At 39.9% G+C, this 21,486-nt stretch overlaps 1 protein-coding gene and 1 long non-coding RNA gene across 12 annotated transcripts in view; one reads left to right on the top strand and one right to left on the bottom strand.

Moving 5' to 3' along the window:
• The window catches only part of LOC118166253, a 40,630-nt gene extending 35,257 nt beyond the window's left edge, over nt 1-5,373 (bottom strand). For 3 of the 9 annotated variants that reach the window (XR_004750418.1, XR_004750402.1, XR_004750408.1), the window contains exon 1: nt 4,720-4,937. This is a non-coding gene — a long non-coding RNA (uncharacterized LOC118166253). Of the gene's footprint in view, nt 1-1,577; nt 2,227-3,313; nt 4,666-4,719; nt 4,939-5,175 lie in introns of those variants that run through there. The other 6 variants (XR_004750404.1, XR_004750410.1, XR_004750415.1 and 3 more) reach the window with 6 other exon arrangements.
• A 62-nt stretch (nt 5,374-5,435) lies between these two features.
• Nucleotides 5,436-20,945, top strand: USPL1 (ubiquitin specific peptidase like 1). 3 transcript variants are annotated; one of them, XM_035324974.1, is made up of 9 exons: nt 5,436-5,518; nt 9,710-9,885; nt 10,448-10,576; nt 11,125-11,779; nt 13,978-14,064; nt 14,458-14,587; nt 15,826-15,951; nt 16,196-16,356; nt 17,574-20,945. In XM_035324974.1, exons 2-9 carry the CDS (start codon nt 9,790-9,792, stop codon nt 19,448-19,450), a joined length of 3,261 nt encoding a protein of 1,086 aa, XP_035180865.1. In that variant the 5' UTR covers nt 5,436-5,518; nt 9,710-9,789; the 3' UTR covers nt 19,451-20,945. The 3 variants fall into 3 exon arrangements, with proteins under 3 accessions (XP_035180865.1, XP_035180873.1, XP_035180859.1); XM_035324982.1 differs by lacking the exon at nt 5,436-5,518 and having other exon boundaries at nt 9,242-9,814; XM_035324968.1 differs by lacking the exon at nt 5,436-5,518 and having other exon boundaries at nt 9,242-9,885.
• The last annotated feature ends 541 nt before the right edge of the window (nt 20,946-21,486 follow it).

The raw sequence follows: 21,486 nt of genomic DNA, 5'->3' as shown, positions 1-21,486 counted from the left end.
AAGCCCAGTGCTACTTTTTTAGACCTAAGCGCAAACAAAACAACAGAAAACAAAAACCCACAACCCCCAAACCAGAAGACAATTCAAAAACAGGAAAGGTTTTGCTTACAGGCATATTTTAGGTTCACACACAATTAGTCTCAGCAAACTTAACGTGCATGACTATCTAGACTCATGCAAATCTGTGATAAACCAGGAAAGCATACAGTAGGTTGGCAATTCCAGAAAGATGGGATGGGACAAGTATTTTCAAATTGCTGAGAGTATTTTTTTTTCATTTATGTAGTACTTACTAGAAAGAGATGTGAATGACTCGATCCTCTGCACATTCATGTCAACAACTATAATAGTACAAACATCCTTACACAGGATGTTTTCCTAAATTATTTGTAGAGGGGAAAAAAAAATATCTGAGTTTAAGTAAGAAAAGGGCTAAAAAATAACGGTTGGCATTGTCCCCCTAAATTTTAGCTTGAGTATGTAAGAGACTGGAGGGAAAAGTCTGTGATGGACAGGTAACAATATGCCAGTAAACGTTTAACCATCGTTCATAAGCAAGAATGAACGAGTTCTCACTTTTAAACTTTTCATGCAATTTATCATTGCTCCTCTTCCTTTCTCAGTACAGACTGCCATCCTACCAACACAGAATCGGTTTACTTGAAGAAACTCCTCCAAGTATCAGAAGTTGGAAATTTTTAAAGCTTGAAAGTAACAGAAAGTAACACAAAAAAGTGTCTTGAAGCAAGCTACAGGCTGTAATAATACGTTGCATTTCGTAGCCAGCACACTGTTTAATATTCTTCGTACCTCTAACATCTAAACCAAGTTCTGCAGGCAGGATACGTAGAAACTTTCCAAAACTCATATGGGTTCATCTTTTATTAATGTGTTTGATTATTGCTTGTTTTCAAGAAAATGAAACAGGCAACTTCCAAAGTAACTTTGAAAACTGAATGAAATAACTAGATCCTTTTTTAAAGTGTTTTTTAGATTCAACACAGTATGTTTGCATAGGTATAATTTGATTTTCCTTTTATTAAAAAATACAGAAAAGCAGCACAAATCATCATCATCCCGATTTTACTGAGTCCTGGAAAACACCACCGTCAGATACTATTGCTAAATGCACTGTTCTCAAAACTCATGAGTCACCTTACTGATCAATGGCTTTGAATTCCACCACGAGTCGATCATTTCAAACTATAATCACAACTAAGAAAAACGAAATCACACCTTAGAAATCTCAGACTTCCATGCAGCAAAACAGAAAACCAGTACAAAACAGAAACAAAGGGAAAGGGGACACTGAAGTAAAACCTGCCTTTAGAGAGAGACATCAGTAAAACAATCAAAAACACACACACAAAAAGATCTCGAGACCAGAAACCAGCACATTTTAACTAGGCATAAAGTATTAACCATGATTTTTTTCACTTAATTTCAAAACACTTTGCTTGCCCTAATCTTTTTTATTTTGACCGTCTTTTAACCAACGCACCCTCCAGACTTTCAGATGACTTTTTAAAGTCCTTGTTGTTATAAACAATCCAACAAAGAAAGACCCTGGCACTTACAAAACCCTGAATTTTGCTGTGCTGCTGTTATATTACCTCATGTTGGGTCCAAGTCTCTCCCTCCCATCAGCACTAAAATTCATGCTGACTTGCAGTGCAACACCATGATGCCACAGGAACGTACCCAAACTGTACTAGAGGAATCCTAAGGACACAAACACAGCGACCACGGCCAGAAAAAACATCCCTGGTTTCACACTGTCGAAGCTGCATTGCATCACTGATGCCTTCCCACTAGAAATATTCCTGAAAGCAATTCATTTCTAAAAATCCAAAACCTGCTAAGTTTTGACTATTGTTCCCTGTTGGATTGGAGTCAGAAAGCTACAGGCTGTAGGACAGGCAGGTAAAATAACTCAAAGAGCAGAATGAAATGTAAGAAAAAATATTTTGAAGAGCAGCTGCAATTCCCAAATGGAAATCTTTGCCATGATTACAGAGAACATTGCAGCAAGCTTAAAGTGTTCTGTTTATAACAGTTTCCATCTCTGTTACAGAGCAAAAAGATGCTCCCGCTAAGGATGACAAAATAAGAACCACCCTGAAGAGTCAGGGAAACAAACAAACAAAACCTTGACTTCAGAGCAGTGAATTCATTTCTCTTCCTTTGTCAAGGCTACAGATACTATAGTAGGGTAAACGCAGCATTTATTTTCAAAAGTTCAGGAGAAAAATAGTCATAAAAACATCTAATAAGAGGTTTTTACTGCAGAAAAAAAAAAAAAAAAAGGATTTAAATAGGTCACCAGTTAAAAAAAGAACCAAGCACATGTTTTGGCTAGCGATTTTTTAACCTTCTTCTGAAAAAATATCTCCTTTTATTTGGTTAAAATACTAGGATGCAATGGCCAAGGGATACTGCAAGTACGTATCAACATCAGTAATGTCAGCAGTAATGAAATAATCCAGCTAGTGGACTTAAAAGTTAGTTATGAAATGTAAGGAGGTTTACAATCACAAAAATCTTGACTTTATATACATGAAAACCATCAAAATTGAGATTATCATGACCGTAAACTTTCCTGTTATAACGTTAACATAACATTAATGATGTACTTAAGCATTAAACAGGAAAAAAAAAAAAAGGCATACAGATATTTAGTTATTGGATTCTTAAATTTTCAAAAAGGTACTTTGTACATCTAAATTTTAATTTTGTTAGTTTTTGGAAAAAGAAGAGAAAAGCAAGCAAACGCAAACCCTGAAAAACAAAACGTTCAAAGCAAAGATTTTCAGTTGGTACCTCCCACTCCGTATTTGATTTCTTGGGAACCATCAACCAACCATGCAGCGACAATCTGGTTAGAAGCAAGCAGCCAACGGGTATGTAATTTGCATGTGAAAATATTTTTAGAAGACACACATGAACAGCATATGTTCTCAGCCTCAGCACAATCTACTATCTATATACCCAGAATATTATTTCCCCAACATTCATAATTATTTTCCAGATAATGATTCATGATATAGATATATCACTCTTTGAAAACAACATGTTTATCAAGCCTTAAACACCACTCATTTTTTGAGCTCACCTTGGGATGGGGGTGTAAAAGAGCCTCTATACAACTCATTTTTCTCCTCCATATCTGAATAAACTAACAAAAAAAGGAAGGGAAGTTTTTTCCTGTTACATTGCATGTTCACTTCCCACGTTGAAGAGGTTTCAGTCATGGAAAGAGCCCATTCCACATATGCCTTTTAGAAATATAATAAATGAAAATTAATTCTTAAACTGTTTTAAAATCATTACTGTAGATATAATTACAAAGTGGGTAGATTATGTTTGAAAAGACCACAAAAAGAGGACACTGACACAAAAGTTACATCAGATAGGCAGTACACCTGCCTGAACCAAAGCAGCTTCAAAAATCCTATCAGAAACCCCTTCTACTCTTCCCACATTAACTACAGCCAGTTTAAAGAGATGAAGACAGAAGTCAATAAAACCAGAAACAAGTCATGTGTTCTCACATTGTTAGTTAACTAAAACTAAACCAAATTTAGTCCACCCTAAACATCAGAAAAATAACACTTGAACAAATCACAAGCCTGACTAGATCCTAAAGTTATTACCAGCCCACATCTGGAACATCCAAACCAATTCCTGGTGACTCTGGAGTTTGCATCATGTAATAACTATTACTTTAGCGCTGTTTTGTTCAGGCTGAATGAAGATTTGCTGTATTGTGAGCTGAAAACCTCAGTTTCTTTTCTTTGCCAACATGTAAACTCTTCCTCAAGGACATGAGAAACTCCCTCTTCATATACATAAACTCAGGTCTGGATTCTTTCTCTGGCCCAAGCTTGATTTTTTTCAACTTGAATGTCAGGGAGGAACACCAGCAAATTATTCTGGGGCACTTCCCAGGATACAGAAAATACCTAAGACATAAGTTAACTTACCAAAAAAGCTGAGGACAAAACCAAAACAAACAAAAGCAGAAAAACGAGGCATTAGCTGACCTTAAAATCTTAACAGCATCGAGTCACAAATTCCAACTGATCAGAGAATTAGAATCTATAGTGGGGCTTTTTCAAAGTCAGTCCACACTAGTAAGCAGGGAAAAAGTCTGCTTAATCATCACAGAGCACAAACACACACACAACCCAACAGCTTTTACCCCTTGATGTTAGGCAATACACACTTATGCTTGATGGGAGCTCAAAATAGTGGGCTCTAGTCACCCTGGGGAAAGTAAAAACTTGAGCTACAGTGAAAACAAGCTAAAAATTTATTATTGAAATTATTATACAGAGCATATATTAATTTTCATACACATCCAAACACTGTATTTTAACCATAAGCTTTACCAGTGCTAAAACCACAATGCACAGCGTCCTAAGATGCCACGAGGCAAATCACTGCATGCATGCAACTCTAGTGAAATTACACCATGACATTATTCAATGTACAGCATTACTTGACCATAAACCAACTGAAAAAGAGATGAAATACACACGCCGTATCTGATGTGCTATGTGTGTAGAAACATTGGCCGCGATGGCTGTAGGGCCAGCTCCCCTCCTATAAAATGTACCCCAAAGCACCTGGGGAAATTAGAAGTAAATCCTCCTCAACAAGACCACTAATGGATCAAACGTCAAGCTTGATTTTAAGTAACCCTCAGAAAATTATTACCAAATGTCACTGCAATCAGTCTCCAGTCAGGCAAACAACTCCCTCCAACAAAGACACCCTAAAACGTTAATTCAAACTTCAAGCCATCGCTATGCAAAGAGAAGGAAGAGCTAATACAGCAAAAACCAGCTTACAGATGTTACAACGGAGCCAACAGACTATTATTTCACGATGTACAGCGTACAACAACAAGTGTTTTTTTCCAATCCCCATCAAGGGTGCGGTGCCAGCAAGCCAGAGGCAGGGCGCAGGCACTTGCCATGGTATCACCAGGAGGATTTCCAGGCTCATTGCTCTCCCCAGCCCGGGGGACACAGCCCCAGGTGCCCAACACCAGTCCCCTTGATGGAACCGAAGAACATTGACCTAACGCTGTCGGCACCGAGCTCCTCGCAGCCTGAGGAGGGGATGCACTGGCAAGCGAGCATCACACACCCAGCCTCATCTCCCACACACCCAACCTCCACGGCCGGCCACAAGAAGCCCTCTCGGCCACCTCAGCGATGAGAGCCCTCCGTCACCGAGGGAAAGGAGGAGGAGGAGGAGGAGGAGGAGGAGGAGGAGGAGGAGACGCCTCAGCCCCCCTCGCCCCCCCCAGCCCGCAGCGCGCAGGCTCCCGACATGGCGGCGGGGAGGCGCCGGAAGCTGCGCGGCTGAGGCGGGCGGCGTGGGGCGGCGGGAGCCCGATGGAGGACGGAAGGGCCGCTGGGGGACGGCCCTAGCCCGCGCAGCACGCGTGGGGCAGCCCGCTGAAGGATCCCGGGGAAGCGGAGGGAACGAGGGGAGACGCCGAGAGCCCGGCAGCGGGTGAGTAGTGCGGCGTCCAGCGCCCTGGCTCGGTTGGGCTGTGAGGGAGGCGGCGGTGGAGCGGGCGCCTTGCGCGGTGCTGAATGCCGACTGAGTATTTCTTGTCAGTAGTTGTGAGTTTAAGGCGTGTGTTCCCTCAGGGAACGCTTGGTAGAAGCGCAGCTCGATAAAACACCCGCGGGGTGCGGGACCGGTGTGTCTACGCACGCATGTTCCCCATGTGCTCTTTGCCTGTGTGCTGACGATTAACCGTGTATTCTTCCTTCTGCAGCCGTTCCGTAGTATGGATCGCACTGGATGTGGACTAAAAACTAAGGAGATTGTTTAACCGTAGCTTTATCTGAAGCACCTGGACACCTCTTGGTGTCGAAGGGCAGCAGCCAGCTCCAGCTGCAGCCCTAACCCCCCTGGCCCCCCGGCCGGGGCTCTGCCTGCACCAAGCCCCTTCCTGAGATCTTGAATCTCTGACTGGCAGCTGTAATAAACTGCACTGGTTCAGGCTTCATATTTGACACCTAATTCACCATTTTTTTCCACAAAGGCTCAATGACACGACAATAAAATGCTTAATCCTTGTTAGGCGCTCATTTACCTCAGGACATTTCGGAGGTGTCCAGCTCTCGTTTAGAACAGCAGAGCAATCCCATTGCAAGCTGCTTTACTTTGCAACATCACTGTTTTTATCTGTAGCTCATCCATGTTATGCTTTTGCAGGAAATAAATTTGTTTGTCCCCACGTAACAGAGAATTTTAATTCTGTTGAGTACATACGGCCTGGGTGACACAGGCAATATATTGCTAATGCTGCACTTACTGGGATAAATGCTTTGTGGCTAAAATTGGATTATAATTTTTTTTTTTTGGTACTGGCATTTGGGTATTTATAGTTATGACCTCAGATTTAAAACAAAACACAAAAACCTGACACGTAAAGAAATCTAACAAATAACACAGGGAATATAAACTTGTATGACTTCTTTTCCTCAGGCCTTAGTTTCTTTTCATCCTTTCCCTTCAATATTCCCTTGATGAAGGAATGATGACCTGTAAGGTGATTTACAAGGGCTTCATTCTTAAGCGTCCCTTTCACCTTTAAGCAGAGAGATTTTCCCTTCACTGAAACGTAATCAGTGTTCTGTCATCTGCAGCTTGGAAATGATTTTGGTTTTTATTGTGTCACAAGGTATGGCTCATTTTAAGAAGCTGAGGTCCCTTTTAGTGTAGAAGTCCTTGACATTTTCCATGTTTTCTGTCTTCTTACCTCCACAGCTCATCAGACTTTTTCATAGGCTGATTTAACTTATTAAAAATAGCAGAAAAAACTGTTTTACCGAGCTTCTTGCCGTTTTGTGTGTTCGGTTAGCTCATGGAAAGGCTGGTGAGGAGGTGAGCCGCCAGGGATGGTGTGGGAGTGGGAAAGAGGAGAAAAGAGAACAGAAGCATCCCTATCATACAGCAGAGAGACATTAGATCAACTGGGAAACCATAGGTTACCCAGCAAACTATAAGCAGCCCAATAATTAAACCAGGTCCACAGCACATTTTGCATTACATTTTTAAAATAAGGACAGTGGCATGAATGTTTTAAAGCATGGCCCAGTAAGCTTGAAAGCACACTTCTATCTGTAATGCAGATACTACACATTACTACAATGGGTTGTGTCAGCCCGTCATCCAGCAGGCTTTTAAGTGGCTGTTTTTCGTGGCAGCTGATGAGCAGTTTTTCTATTTTGTGCAGCAGTCACTAGTAGCTTGCTGTGTTGTTATACGCACCGATGTACAGACAGGCCCCTTGGACCCATTCTGTGCATCTAGGGCTGGCAGACTGATTTTATTCACTGGTGGTTTATGTATGAAAAAAAAAGGTCAATTAATAATTCTGTTAATGTTTATTACATTCATAAGTGCAATAAATGGTGTGGACTCCAGCAGCGCTGGAGTGCAATAAATGCAATAAATGGTGTGCAATAAGTGCAATAAATGGTGTGGACCCAGCAGCGCTACTGCTGGGTGATTCATAGAATCATTAAGGTTGGAAAAGACCTTCAGGATCATCTGGTCCAACCATCACCCTGCTACGAGTGTCACACATGGAGGCATTGTACATCTCAAAACAGCACTTAAGCTTTAAAAAAGAAGAGCAGAAGTAACAGAACATACAGAGGGAAATACATGGGAAAAAAAAATAACTTTTGAGAGGGGGACGGCAAAGTAAAGAGACTTGCAAAGAAACAAGTATTGTTTATGAAATCAAGGCATTCTTAAAAAGGAATAGCCCGTAGGTTGTTAGTGTTGCTGACCTTTCTGAGTGCATGAAGAGGATTTATATTTATGTGGTGAGAAATTGCTTAGGGTTCCAGTCATGTCATCTACATATTTTGTGTATTTTAGAGACCTGACACTGCTTCAGGTCAAGGAGCTGTATAAAAGCCCTCTGGAAAATGTTAGAGACATTTTCTTATAAGCTATAGTATGGAGCATAAAGTTCCTATGCTTTTTAGTAGGATTGATACCTGCACAGCTTCATTAGTTGTGTAAAAAAATCCAACTCCGGGCTAGATGAGATGTATGGTAAGAGAGAGTTGCGGCACAGTGTCATAGTGCCATTGCTGCCATGTCAGAAGTTGGAGAGCTTGGCTTTCCTTTATAGTCCAATAAACTCGTATACTTTTAGTTAATCTATTAAGTTTTACCTTGAGTGAGCCTGGGACCATGTTGCTTGTACATTTTCACTCTTCTTTGGAAACTAAACATAAGCTCTATGGCACACATGGCTTGATACTTTCTTACCTTTTGTTAAAACCATTAGTTTTATAAGTCAGTTTATATGTTCTCTACATGCTGCAGCCTGGTTAATTCTGAAAAGTGCTGCTGAGCACCTTGAAAGTGTCAGCAGGACACAGCATCATCTCATTTGACCCTCTCAAGTGGTCATAGGGGATTGATTTGAAAAGAGTTGTTACATTTTGCAGACTACACTTCCTAAAATTATTAATACTGTTGACTTTTAGCAACCTGTCCAGTTCTGTAGGGTCTCCTTTGCCCAGTGTTAGGGATGTTTTGGGGATGAAATGGTATTTACTCAGGTCTCCAAGAATGCCTTTTCTCAAAAGGAACTGCAATCTGAGTTCTGTAGTGTAACAAAGTGTTGAAGGGGCATCATGCTGTGGGGAAGGATGTTGGTCTGTGGAAGTAATGAACAAGAAAGTCATGGCTCAAAGGAAAACATTAACCTTGATGACTTTGCTGTTCAATTTACCTTAACATCTTTCTGAATCTGAAAGAGATATATATATTTATTCTAGTTATTCTTCCTTTTCAATTCAGCAGGAACAGAAGAATTGGGGCCCTGTAGTTTTAAACTCCTTTTCTGGCTGGTTCATCAAGATGTAGTTAGCATCAGTGCTAGCAAAGGAATGGATTTACAAGGGCTTAAGGAGCTGCTTTCTGATGTGTTTTTTACTGAAGTCTTCCACCATAAGTGTGTGTGTGTATGACATGTGAGAAAGGCAAAATTTGGCCCTGAATTCAGAAATCATGTGAAACGGACTCTGTGATGTGAGTTGTAAAACATGGAATAGATTTATGTAGCTATGGTACTGCAGAAGAACTTTAGTTTGCGAGGAAGTCTGTATCATTAAAATAACAGGAGAATTTTCCCAACAGTAAAAGCAGGATGTCCTTCTGTAGTTAGAAATGGCTACATTTGCAGGATAAACCTTTTATAGTTTGTTATACACTAAACTCACTGTTTTGAAAGCTGCTGAAGTGGGTTTGAGGCTTTTAGTTTTGTTTTGTTCCTCCATTTATAACAGTGTGAGAGCTCACTGTAGCCGTTTTTAAAGAAATTCCTTAATTCTGAGGGTTAGATACAGTAAGATGAGATGCCTGGGCAAGGCATCTACATTTCTGCCAAGTATAGTGCACTTTGAAAATAAATGAGACCTTGAGGGTGCAAAGAATAGATAAATTTGCAAATTCAAGGCCTAAAGCTGTTAAATCTGGTATGTGACTTGATTTAAAGTTCTGAGTTCAATATGCACTAGAAAATAAGTATTTTCCATCGAGAAATACTCCTCTGAATTCATTCTCACAGATAATATGGGCTGCGTTATTGCTGGTATATTTTTTTTTTCTCCAAAATTTAAATGATTTTTTCTTTAATTGTTGTATTCGCTTCTTATTTTTCAGGAGTCTTTGAAAAAATCCTTAGTGGTCATGACATTGTTACAAGTGACATAAATTAGCCAGTGGCTCAGAGTGATGGATACCCAGAAGACTACAAATGGTTTGCAAGTGATTGGACCAGGGACTGGTATAGGGAAATCGACACTCCACATGGTGGGGTATTTGGGAAAAGTCAGTTGAAACTTATTTTACATGTGTGCAAAGTTCATATTTTTCTCTGCTTTGAGAGATTTTTAATTGGTCTTAATTTCACCAAAAAAAAAAATAAATCTCCAAATTATTTTCCACGGAAATCTATAACAATGGCGAAAGATTATTATAATCAGATCTGTCTCTATGAACTTCTTACGGGCACTGCTTTTATGACTGTGCATTCCTATAAAAAACTTATTAGTGGTTCAAAGATCTGAGCTTGTGTTCCCTGGCAGTAAGTGTCCTTTGGTTTAGTATAAATAAAATGAAATGTTGCATAATTGTGTTGTTAAAGATGCCTTACTAAATGTTTGAATGCTTAAGTAAAAAGATAAATTCACAAAGACCATTCTGCCCTATGAATATATACCTTATAAATAAGGACAAAGCCTAATCTAGTTGACTTTTTTATACTCTGTTAGGTGTTACATGCTTAGAAGTTACACATTGCTTTTCTATCTTGGTATGTATGTATGTCTTAACTTGGGATAATACGTAAAAATCAAGTTTTTCAGCTATTTTTTTTAATTATTTTTTTTAGAGCTGTAATTCTGTGGAGATAACTTCGCCTGAATATTGTCCAGTCTGCAAAGCCAAGGGCCAGATCCAAGCTTTACGCACTTACCGCATCAATTTTCAAGAGTCCATTTTTCTTTGTGAAAATCCTCAGGTATTACACTGATTGTTGGCTTGTGTCGAGGTCTTTGCCATAAGGATTTACGCCTCTGGAGACAGGGAATGGGGGCTTTGACTTCATTCTCCCAGTTGCGTTACAGCCACGGTTGTCAGACCCTACCAACGCGTGGTCTAGTGTGTCAGGCTGAACTGAAAGATACCTGCCAGTTTTGGCACCAGTAAGCTTTCAAGCAAGAGATGATCGTGCCAAATTTGTACCCTAGACGAGTGGACTTTGCAGAATGAGAGAAGGGGGCTCTCCTTAACAGAATGAGGGTGTCTTTCTGGGGCTGGAAGTGGAGAGTTTGGATTTTACTGGAAAAGCAACGGTGATATTACTACTGAAACAATTCACAATTGCTCATAAGACAGTAGTTGGATAAAATTCTCTGTCTTACATATGTTGAATTTACGTATTGATTTCATTAAAGTATCATTTTACACAAGTCCTACATTCCAAGAATATGGTTTGTACTTTTTTTAGCTCTTGTTCACCTGAAATTGCATTGTAGATCTCATTGTGACTTTCTTCCTTCCCTTTAGTGTATCTACCCACTTGGTTATAAACCGTTTAACAGCATCATTATTTCTGCTGATTCAGAAAACCCTCAAGTTCCATCCTCTGATAAGAAAAGGAAACTGTGTGATATCAGTGACTTTTCTGCCATTGAATCAAATCCAAAACGAGCCAGGACTAATAACGCGGTAAAGGTTGAGCAGACTGTTAATAGGGACCCTGTTGTCAAAAACGGTGAGAATAGCTTACCTATCTCCAAGTTAAGTGCACGTGACGTGTTACAAAATGACCAGCAAAAACTTAGTAATGGGGAGTCCTTCAAGCATAAAGTGGGTTTTGAAACAACCGCCAACACCAACAGCCATCACGAAAGTCTGCCTAAGACTCCTAGTCCCAGAAAACAACCCTTGCCAAACTCTGAACACTGCACAACAGCATCTGAAATATTGCTCAGAAGTGATAAAGGTTCCACGAATAACACAGATTTGTGTCTTCAGTGGAGAAACAGGCATAATCTTTGTTGGTTGGATTGCATTTTGTCAGCGCTGGTACACTTAGAGACATTAAAATGCGCTCTAGTGGAAGAATGTGATGATGAAAAATGTTTACTCCAGAGACTCTTAACAAAATATAATCAAGCGACTGTGCTTCTGAATACCTCTAAAAGGGGTAAATTAAAAGGTGAGTAAATGCAGCTGCTGTTTTTTCATATGCAAACTGATCTGATGTATATATTTGGAATTTAGTACAGGATGTTTAAATAGGCCTCCTTTCTATTTCAAGATCACAAAAGAATGAGTTTCAGCTCAGTACCATGAATCTGCAGGGTTGTGTGCTTTATCTAGCAGATTCCCAGTAACCTCTGCAATTGCTTTTCTTGGGGTAAAGGTGCACACTTTGAAAGCAGACATCAAATACTAAGTATCCATGACAACTTTTTGTGATAACAAGTAGAGAATTTGTGAATTAAGTAGTGGAGCCACACTTCTTATCCTTCCCCCTCTGTAGTTTAACTGTTGCAATGCTGTTTAGGTCTTAATCTTTATTTTGGATCGTTTTGGTTGTGGCTATATCCTTGTGTAACGGGCAGTTGCCTTATAGCACTCAATATATTCCCTCTGAGAAGCTATGTTCTTCTCTGGCCCCAGCTGTGTTCGCTGAGGAATGCTTCCCCCGAGGTCTGCAAGCTGTGCTGTGGCTGATAACGCTTCCTAACCTGTTTCAGTCAGAATTAGTCAAACGTATTAACCTGGTTTATGTTGTCTGGAAAGTTTTAGTAAATACTCACATGTGCAGCTTAACAGATTCAAGGGCTGTAAACTCCAAGCATGGGGGCTATGATGAGCAGCTGAGGGCAACCTCTTATGCAGCACAGCTGGAATTAGAAGAGGACGTGTCACTGTAATCTATTAGTATGGCCTTTGATCATTTTCTGTACTGTCAATCCAGTTTAAGGCTCTTAAATTAAGATTTATTTTTCCTAGTCCTTTTGATTGGACCCGTTGGAGTCATAAGTCTGAACTTCTAAGAGATCAGCCTTTAGAGAATTACTGCAGAGCTTTGGCTAGCCAGTACCTTTTATGATTTTTTTTTCAGTAGGCATTCCAGGAAAAATGTATGCTGGAATATATGGACTATAGTCCTAGAACAGTATTGGGTAACTTAAAGAATATCGTATGTTTCCTGGAAAGAACAGTGGGCATATCAAAAATGGTTTAATCTACCTTGTGGCAGAGAAAAAAGTACTTTGAAGAGGCAAAAAAAATAAATCCAAAGAAATCCTGTAGTGGTTCATATATGCTATTTACCAGAAAGGTTGATTTTTAGGTTTTCAGATGTTACCTGGAAGCCCTCTACTGTCACACCACCTGAGAGATTTTTCCTTCCCCTCTGATGTGCTGCTGCTGTGTTTGCAAAGGAGCTCTGGTATGGAAGAGCCCTTTGTGGGGAAGTTAGCTGGCTTCCTTGAGGAAGGACACTGCGATATGGTGGTGTTTGAAACAGCTTAAACCTTTTCATTTCCAGGAATCGCTGCAAAACAGGTTAGTTCATTTGGGCACCAGTTTAGAGGGGATCGGAAGAAGAGTGTTATTATGGGAAATAGCTGTTGTACTTATTTTGCCCTTCTATCTAATTTTTCAGCATCTTTTACGTATGGCTGCTTTCTGAAACAATCAGAAACAGTAGAGCTGCAAGAAACTGCTTCTACCTTTTTATTTTATAAGTAGGAAATGGTGCCCACAGCTATTCTAAATCCTTTACTTTGTGCAAGTCATGATCTCAGTTGTGTAGTGGAAGTTATGTTCTTGCTTGTGCTTATAGAATGTATGTGCGTAAGTATTGTAACTTGCAACTTTAAAATACATACTGATATATATATACAAACTTTAAGCTTTCAATTTTGAAAAGGATGACTTAGGAATTTAGTATTTAACATTTAAATGTTTTATTACAAATTGTATGATGACATTCCAAACCATGTAAGCAATATTTTGTGCTTTTGATCTTAATGTTTAGGCTTTAAAATCTACTCCTAATCTCCAAATCTCTAGGGTTTGTAATGTCTGGCTACGTTAATCTTACATGTCTTTACCGTCCAGCTATTGGTATGCACTCGTGGCCATAATTTAAGTCAGGTTGAGTTGTTTTGGGTTAGCAGACTGCAGTAAAACGTATAACTTCTGTAAATTCTTGTGTAATTTTCAAATCAATTAATACCAAGCACTGTCTATTTTTACCAAGAGTTTTAGGCAGTTGTTGGTCAATGCGAAAGGTATCTGTTTGCAGAGAATGAGTGCATGTTAGAGGTACTCGTGTGTGAAAGGGTAGAGGTGTTCCACATAAATACATGAAAGCAAATGTGTTTTTTTTTTCTGTAGATGTTCTTCCAAAAGCAGAATTGCATCTCAATGAAATCAGAAGCAGAATTTTTGCGCAGCTTCAGCCTCTGCTTAAATGTGGATTGGGTAAGTAGTGCAGCAGCTCAGTATTTATTTTCAGAAGACTTTCATGTAAAGCCTGTTAGCATGTCAGCACATAAAAATACATACACATGCAAGACAGCTTGCAAATACATTTTGCAATTTGTGACACACAAAATTTACTGTGTGATTAGCGGTTTTTATTTGTTGTTTGGGAAGTTTAGAGGGTGTATTTATGTCTTTGTAACTATGATGCATTCATGAAACTGTCTTCAAGAACAACAACATGGATCAATCCCTTTGCTTGTGAGCATTACAAGCACAGCCTTAGAGGGATTCCTTGAATTAGAATCGTAGCAGTGAGCTTATCTTCCTTCTTGAAGTACTGTTTTCTGATTTCAAACTCAGTGACTCTTTTTTTCTGCCCTGTCTTTCAAGGTAAGGAGGAAAGTCCAGTGTTTGCACTCCCTCTGCTCTTAAGACAGGATCAACAGGCTGAGAAGCTATTTTTGCATTCATTTTCGTTGAAGTTTGAATGCGTATGTTGTGGCTACAAACACCAGGACCGGTGAGCTTTTTATATAGCTTCTGTATAACTGTTGTACTGTACCTTTTAAAAACTGCACGTATTAGGAGATTTTTCTTCACATCTCTGGCTTATGAACAGCTTAAGCTTGTTGGTGAAGTTTTATGTGATTCTTTAGGCTTGCATTTGCAACTGGTTTAATTGTGTCATGTCGTAGGAAAACGAGTTCTCTCTTAATTAAGAAAGAAATGTTAGGTACCTGCAGGTCCCTGGCCATGCTCACTCTCATCTTTTGCATATGGTGTACAGATTGTTGCTGTTCTCAAGAATGCGTGCCTGGCATACGTTTGCTATTGAAGGATATCTGTAATGTCCATTTGGATTACAAAGAATCAGAGATGCTCAAACAAAAATTATATATTTTAAAATAGCATTACAGGGAAGTAATTTCTTGAGAATTGATTTAGCTCGTGTAGCTGCAGGTGCCAGCTAGTCATTTAGGCTCCTTTAACAGTCAACAGAAAAGAAGAGGCGCCTTCTGAAGACAGCTCATTTTACTTGAAAAATGCCTGTTTCTATCCATCATTTAAAGTTTATACAATAATCTTCTAGATCCACAAGTGTGAAGAGACTAATTATTTCTGTTAGACAGCCAGCTAACGTGTAGTTCTGGTTAATAAGATGTGTTCAAGAGCTTTTGTCACATATTGTGGTTTTTGAAAAGTTGAAAAATCTGGGGTAGGTTGAATGCAGAGGAAATCCTTCCTGTGGCTAATGAATGAAGAAGCTACCTTACTTCGTACCCCGTACGTTGTGTTTTCATACAATATAACCTCTGTGTAATCTTTGCTCTGAATGTACTGTCCTTTGAAAATCACTCCTTGTTTAACATGTATTGTGAGGTAGTTTGTTACCACTTCCTCCTCTCCCTGAAGCTCTGTATTAGCTAGTACATTATGCAGATCCTGGTGGAAGCTCTGTCTTGCACTGAAAAGGGAACAGAGATAACGTGCTAAGGGACAAAGAGCAAACAATGCGCAACTGAAGGTCACGGAGCTGCTGAGAACAAACGGGGACTGATAGTGTTTGGCAGAACTGATCCCAGCGCTCACTTGGATGTGATGCAGTCACAGTGGAATTCACACAAATGGCATGCATCTGAATAGAATTCGTCTTTGTCACAACATTTTTGTGACTTTTTTCCCCTTGTAAAGTGTGTAAATTCATTGTTTTCTGATCAGCAAGTCATCTTACTCTTTTCTGTGTGTGTGTGTTTCCAGATGTAGGAAAACACTAACAACATTCACAAATATAATCCCCGACTGGCATCCACTTAATGCTGTTCACGTTGCTCCCTGTAATAATTGCAGCGACAGATCTCAAAGACGACGGATCATTTTGGAAAAGTAAGTTTGAATATGTGAACTTGAGAATAAAATGGGTAAAATTCTGAGACCTCATTTACTGAACTATGTATCACTTTCAGAAACAGTTACCTTAGGTTTACAGAGATGCAGAACTTTAAACTGATAAATACTTAAATGCTGAAATCACAAATAATTAATAAAGATGAACACTGTAATTTTCCATGAGGGATTTTTGTTGCTATTTTGTTCTAATAAACTGTTTTCTTTATTGTCTCTTTATTAGAATACCCTCAATATTAATGATACATTTTGTGGAAGGCTTGCCGCATAACAACCTGAGGAATTACTCGTTTCATTTTGAAGACGATTTCTACGAAATAACATCTGTTATTCAGTATCAGACAAATAAGAAGCATTTCATAACCTGGTCTTTGAATCATGATGGTAAGAAACATAAATTCTGGTATAATACTTGGAGTTCTACACTGAAGAGTGTTTTATGGGTTGTTGAATAACCTCAGCTGTCCATATACAATAACAAGGATTTCTTTGTCTGTATCCTAAACCTAAACTTCAGATTCGGATTTTGTGAATAGCTGTAGGAACTTTGTTGGTCAGGGTGAAGGTGTCATTTCGGTTTAACTGACTTGTTCAGCAATGTTCTGTCCTCACTGGCAAAAATCACTTTAGTAGAGTCTTTTTCTTTCATAACTTTGTAAAAATTAAAAAATACTGTATAAGCACGGCTGTTGGGCAATTAGTCTTGGTTATTCTGAAGCGAGTTATTAATATTTTATTGACTGGAAGTGGAGGGACCTATGGGACGATCAGCATTCATGAAGTATCTCTTCATTTCTGAACTTTGCTGTGTTTCTGAACTGTGCCTGCCACCCCTGAGGGGTGGGAGGCACAAATCCATGTTACAAACATTGCTAACAGTATGATGGCCGTACTGTTGGCAGCAGCAGAGCTTCACCTGAGTGGAAAACCCTAATCACAGAAGGCCAAAAGTTGGTATACTGATAGTCGTGCTTCTGCAGAGGAAGTGAGGTGCTGTCTTATGAAGTGTTCTGACAGTATGAAAATTGTTTACTGCACGAGTTTAAGAAGAAATAGAAAGAGACAACAGCTGGGAAGCACCTGGTTATGAATATCCTATACATCATGTATATGCTCTGTAAATCTATTTATTAATTTTTAAAGCTATAAAATACTTGTTCATGATCTGTGAATCTGCAATGGTGACCAGGCAGATTCTTAAAATGAGCAGTTTCTCCTAAGCCCCTCTGCCTCCCACCCAGGCAATGAAAAGTTCTACTGAGAAACTTAATTTTAGAGGTAGTTCTTCTCTCAGATGTGTGCAGGTGTTTTCAGTCAAGATATCAACATCGTTAGCAAAGACAAAAAAACTTAGCTTTGTTATTTGGTTGACCTACTCTGCCCTGTAATAATACTGCTGCAAATTCTGCTCGTGGGTGATCTTTTTGCAGTGGAAACCTCCCCAGTTTTCCCCTGATGCAATAAAGAATGGAGAAAAAAAAAGATTATTTTCTGCCTATCAGGGGAACGGGTTAATAAAAATGTTTGATAAGTGTCAGAGGATAGTGACTTCAATTTTAAAAGTCTCCGAGTCTTTACAGTGGTTGCTATTTATTTTGCAGGAACTTGGCTTGAATGCGATGATTTAAAGGGTCCATATTGCAGGAGACATAAAAGATTTGAAGTTCCTCCAGGAGAGATTCATATTGTTATCTGGGAAAAGAAAACATCCCATGTGCCAGAACAGAATTCCGAGGCTCAGAGGAAAAATGTTGAAGATTCACCTCTGAATAACGTGCAGTCAAGCTCCGCGGTGTTGCACTGTGGTTTTGATAACGCCATAGACAAAATACTTGCAGAACATCACAAAGAGGCTTCTGTGAGAATTCCAGATAAGAAACAACAGCAGGTAGCTGAGGTTGAAGCTCATCACGGCTTAGAAAATCTGGCACACGATGATCTTGTAACTCTGATGCTTGAAGAGCTTCAGGTTGACTCGGAATGTAAATCACTGTCAAACGGACAGATGGTGGGAAATAACCTTGTCGAAATGGGCACGCTGGCACAGCCGGAGTCAGCTCTTTCACCTAACGCTCCATGTGAGATTGCTGTAACTGGTCTAGCAATGAACAACACGTGCACACTACCTGAAAATTCCAGCATCTTCTCACCCCTACAAGAGTCGAACCCAGCAAATATCACTCCTGCTGTGCCCCAAAATCACAACCCCGACCCTCTTGACTCAGCATTTGCTCAAAGCACAGATGACAGAGCTAATTTACTTAACAGAGAACACAGTTTAAGTTCACAACTAGAGATAAACCCTAAAAAGCCACCAGTAGGGAATATTGGACAAAAATCACCTGACTTGAAAGATGCAGGCAAAACTGTAGTTCATTCTAAGGTTGCAAATTCTTCTGCTGATAATAATTCCTTTCAGCCTTCGCACAAAGACCAAAAAAGAGGATTTGTTGGAAGCTGGGTAAAAAAAATGTTAAGCAAGAATACTTCTTTTATGCCTTCAAGTGCCTCAGCTCCAAAGATTGAGAGAAGTTGCAAAACTCCCTCAATGCAAAAATTAAATGACATGCCGTTGCCAGTTAAAAGAGCGAGTAACTTTGGGGGATTTCAGGGCAGAGGTGTGAACAAAACAACTGAGACCACAAAGTCATCGCTTCCTCGGAGCAATGGTACTAATTTTTTATCAAATTTCAGAGGATTTTCTCAAGGCACTTGTCTTCCTCCAAAAAATCATGCTGCTCTTGAAGACCCAAATTGGAATAAGCTGGGAAACATGCTGAGTACCTCTGGTAAAACGACTCGATTCCATTCACCGAGCTATAATGCTGGGAAGGTGGAAGAGTCAGATAGTGACAAAACAAGAAAGCTTCGCCTAAAACTGTTAAAAAAACTTAATGCTAAGAAGAAGAAGTTGGCTTCCCTGGATAGACTGGCGGTGGAACAGATGAAACGCGGAAAACCCGTGCCTGGGGATGTGAGCACCCCGTCACAGACCGAATCTCACAATGACAGCGAATTGCTGCAGAGCTTCCTGAGGGAACTGCAGGATCAGATTGATGCTGCAGATAATCCTTCGGAATTCAGGGTGAACTCAGGGTGCGCTAGCCATAGTAATAACGATGAAATACTAGCGGAATTGCTGTCCCCTACTTCCACTGTTGCTTCCTCGGAGGTCCCAAGAGCTGAGGATGAGTGCATGTATATGGAAATGGGGGACAGCAGCGGCGCCCCGCCTGCTGAGGAGACCGCTGTGTCACAAGCAGCAGTGACAAGCGAGGACCACAATTACTACAGTCCTGTGAAGGACAATAATTACGAACTTCATACCGTGAGCAAACCCGGTGTGAAAAAGCTCGCTTTTGAAAGCCCTTCCAGGGATGATATCCTTGAAGATCTGTTCTCCATTTCAGCACCAAGCTCAATGACTGGTGACCTAGATTTACCTCATTTTGATGAAACTCTGTTTGAAACTTGGTAGTTACTTGGTTTCCCGGTTTTAGGTTTTTTCAGCATGGTGTATATTTTGAAACAAATCACTATTAAGTTATATTTTCTAACCAGTTTAGTTGTACACTGGCTGTACTTGAACAATTTGCATTTGAGTTATTTTTTTGGTAAAATTTTATTGTAGTATACAAGTAAGGTTTTAACCTGTTTTATTTTTCCAAACAACAGTTGTTTTAGCTGTCAAATGTAATTGTTTTTAATTAAAGCTCCAATGAGTATTAAGTTTTACTTCTTTTAACGTGGAAAACTTGCCCATATTTTATTGGGTGTGAAAAATAATTTCAGTATCCCTGATGGTGTAAGAAATACCGAGGCGGTACTGATCGATTTGTCGGGATTGCCCAACTCCTGATGTCTTTTTGTCTAACATTTAAAAAAAAATTGCACGCAGAAACAAACCTGTAATAGGAGATGTTGACATCCTTTGGCACAATTTTCAACACTAAACTGAGAGGTGGTGTTCTGTTAGGAACTCTTCTCAGAGTTACTGTTCCATAAGCTCTCCCTTCCTTGGATCCAAGGAAGGGCTGATACAAAATAGTAGTTCTATGTAAAGTTATGGCACATGCTGAGCTTTTATCCTGGGTATCTGAAATATAATTTGTCAGAATAGGATATTCTTCTGAGCTAGCTCATTCTTCAAGTAAAACGGGTAAGATTTGGGACAGAGTTTGCCGTGCTACGAAAGGATACCAAATGGAACTTTTATTTATACATCGCCGCAAAAACAGTAATGAAGATTTCTGAGAATCAAGGTGAACTGTAAGTTTGCACCCGTTGCCGTTGTCTCTAGGAGTTTTTTGTGGCAAGAGCAGCGTAGCTCTGTCTGTGCGTGCGGGAACTCCAAGGAGAGACCAGGCTGATTGGAAGAAGGTAATGAAGTTCATGGCAAGATTGCACTGAGTAGGCAGAGGGAAGAACATGCACACGGTGGTGTTTCTGGATCTGCTTATGGCTGTCATTTTGCTAGGTGGGAGTCTTTGGAAATCGTAGACACAGAGCTGAGGGTATTAGATGCTAAATTGGATTAACTCTGCATTTTTCTTGTACTTGGAAATACTGAGGATTTTATCGGCAAATCTTTGGCCATTTTTAGGGGTACTCTGCTTCTCACTTAGACCCCGAATTCAAATCAAGTCTTCCATTCTTCAGACGGATCTATTTGAACATCATTGCCAATACAGAGTATGCCTGCAGATAGAAATGCTCCTTGATAGCTTGAACCAGGTTCAAAAAGTGATGGTAAAACTGTCAGTGACACTGAATGCACCTCGACAAGCTGTTTCGGTTGTGACTCCGGACGTGTTTATCTAACTGGCATTTAAGACAATGAACGTTTTTATTCTTGAAATACCATTCTTTGTAAAGAATGGGAACTCTTCTGCATTTTAGATGTTGTGATCGATACATTACAATAAAAAATAAACAGGTTCTGAATATAAAATGCCAGTGTACTGCTGGTGAAATGTTTGTCTACTCCCTTATTAAAAAATAATGAGTTGTTGGCCAAAACCAGAGTTCAACTTAGTATGTAAAAACGGTGCCTCTGCATGACTTCGGGGGGTAATAGGTTTTTCCTGGGAAGTTTTTCACACAGAGGTTTCCCTAAGCAGTGGGGAGCTGCCGTCCAGTGGAGATGCCGTCTGGGATGAGTTGATTGCAGCTCCGTGCAGCTGTGAAGTGGGAACGCCAAGCAGAAGCAAATCTCTGTGGTCACCACTGCCAGCACCCCTGCAAACAGTGTTAGGAGCCCTCGGGATGCAGCTGCATGGGGTACACTGTGGGTACACATAAATGTCAAAGCTCCAAGAGGAAATAAATAGCGCTTGAGATTAAAATATGAAAATATGTATGCTACTGCTGCAAGATTTTGCCTTTTTTTTTTTTTTTTTCCTGAAAACTAAAGATGATGCTGTGCAATTTTTTGTTTGTTTCCATAAACATTTTACTGCTGCTGATCCTGTGTAGGTGAGAATCACATTCAGCTCTGATTGAATTCTGGACCAA

The sequence above is a fragment of the Oxyura jamaicensis genome, chromosome 1 (assembly GCF_011077185.1).
Source record: "Oxyura jamaicensis isolate SHBP4307 breed ruddy duck chromosome 1, BPBGC_Ojam_1.0, whole genome shotgun sequence".
Classification (NCBI taxonomy): Eukaryota; Metazoa; Chordata; class Aves; order Anseriformes; family Anatidae; genus Oxyura; species Oxyura jamaicensis.
This window is presented reverse-complemented; position numbering and strand designations above follow the sequence as displayed.

Coding starts and splice junctions, on each gene's coding strand:
- USPL1 (XM_035324974.1), top strand. CDS start 9,790: ATGGATACCCAGAAGACTACAAATGGTTTGCAAGTGATTGGACCAGGG. Junction 10,577..11,124: donor TTCTTTGTGAAAATCCTCAG/GTATTACACTGA, acceptor CCTTCCCTTTAG/TGTATCTACCCACTTGGTTA. Junction 11,780..13,977: donor TAAAAGGGGTAAATTAAAAG/GTGAGTAAATGC, acceptor TTTTTTCTGTAG/ATGTTCTTCCAAAAGCAGAA.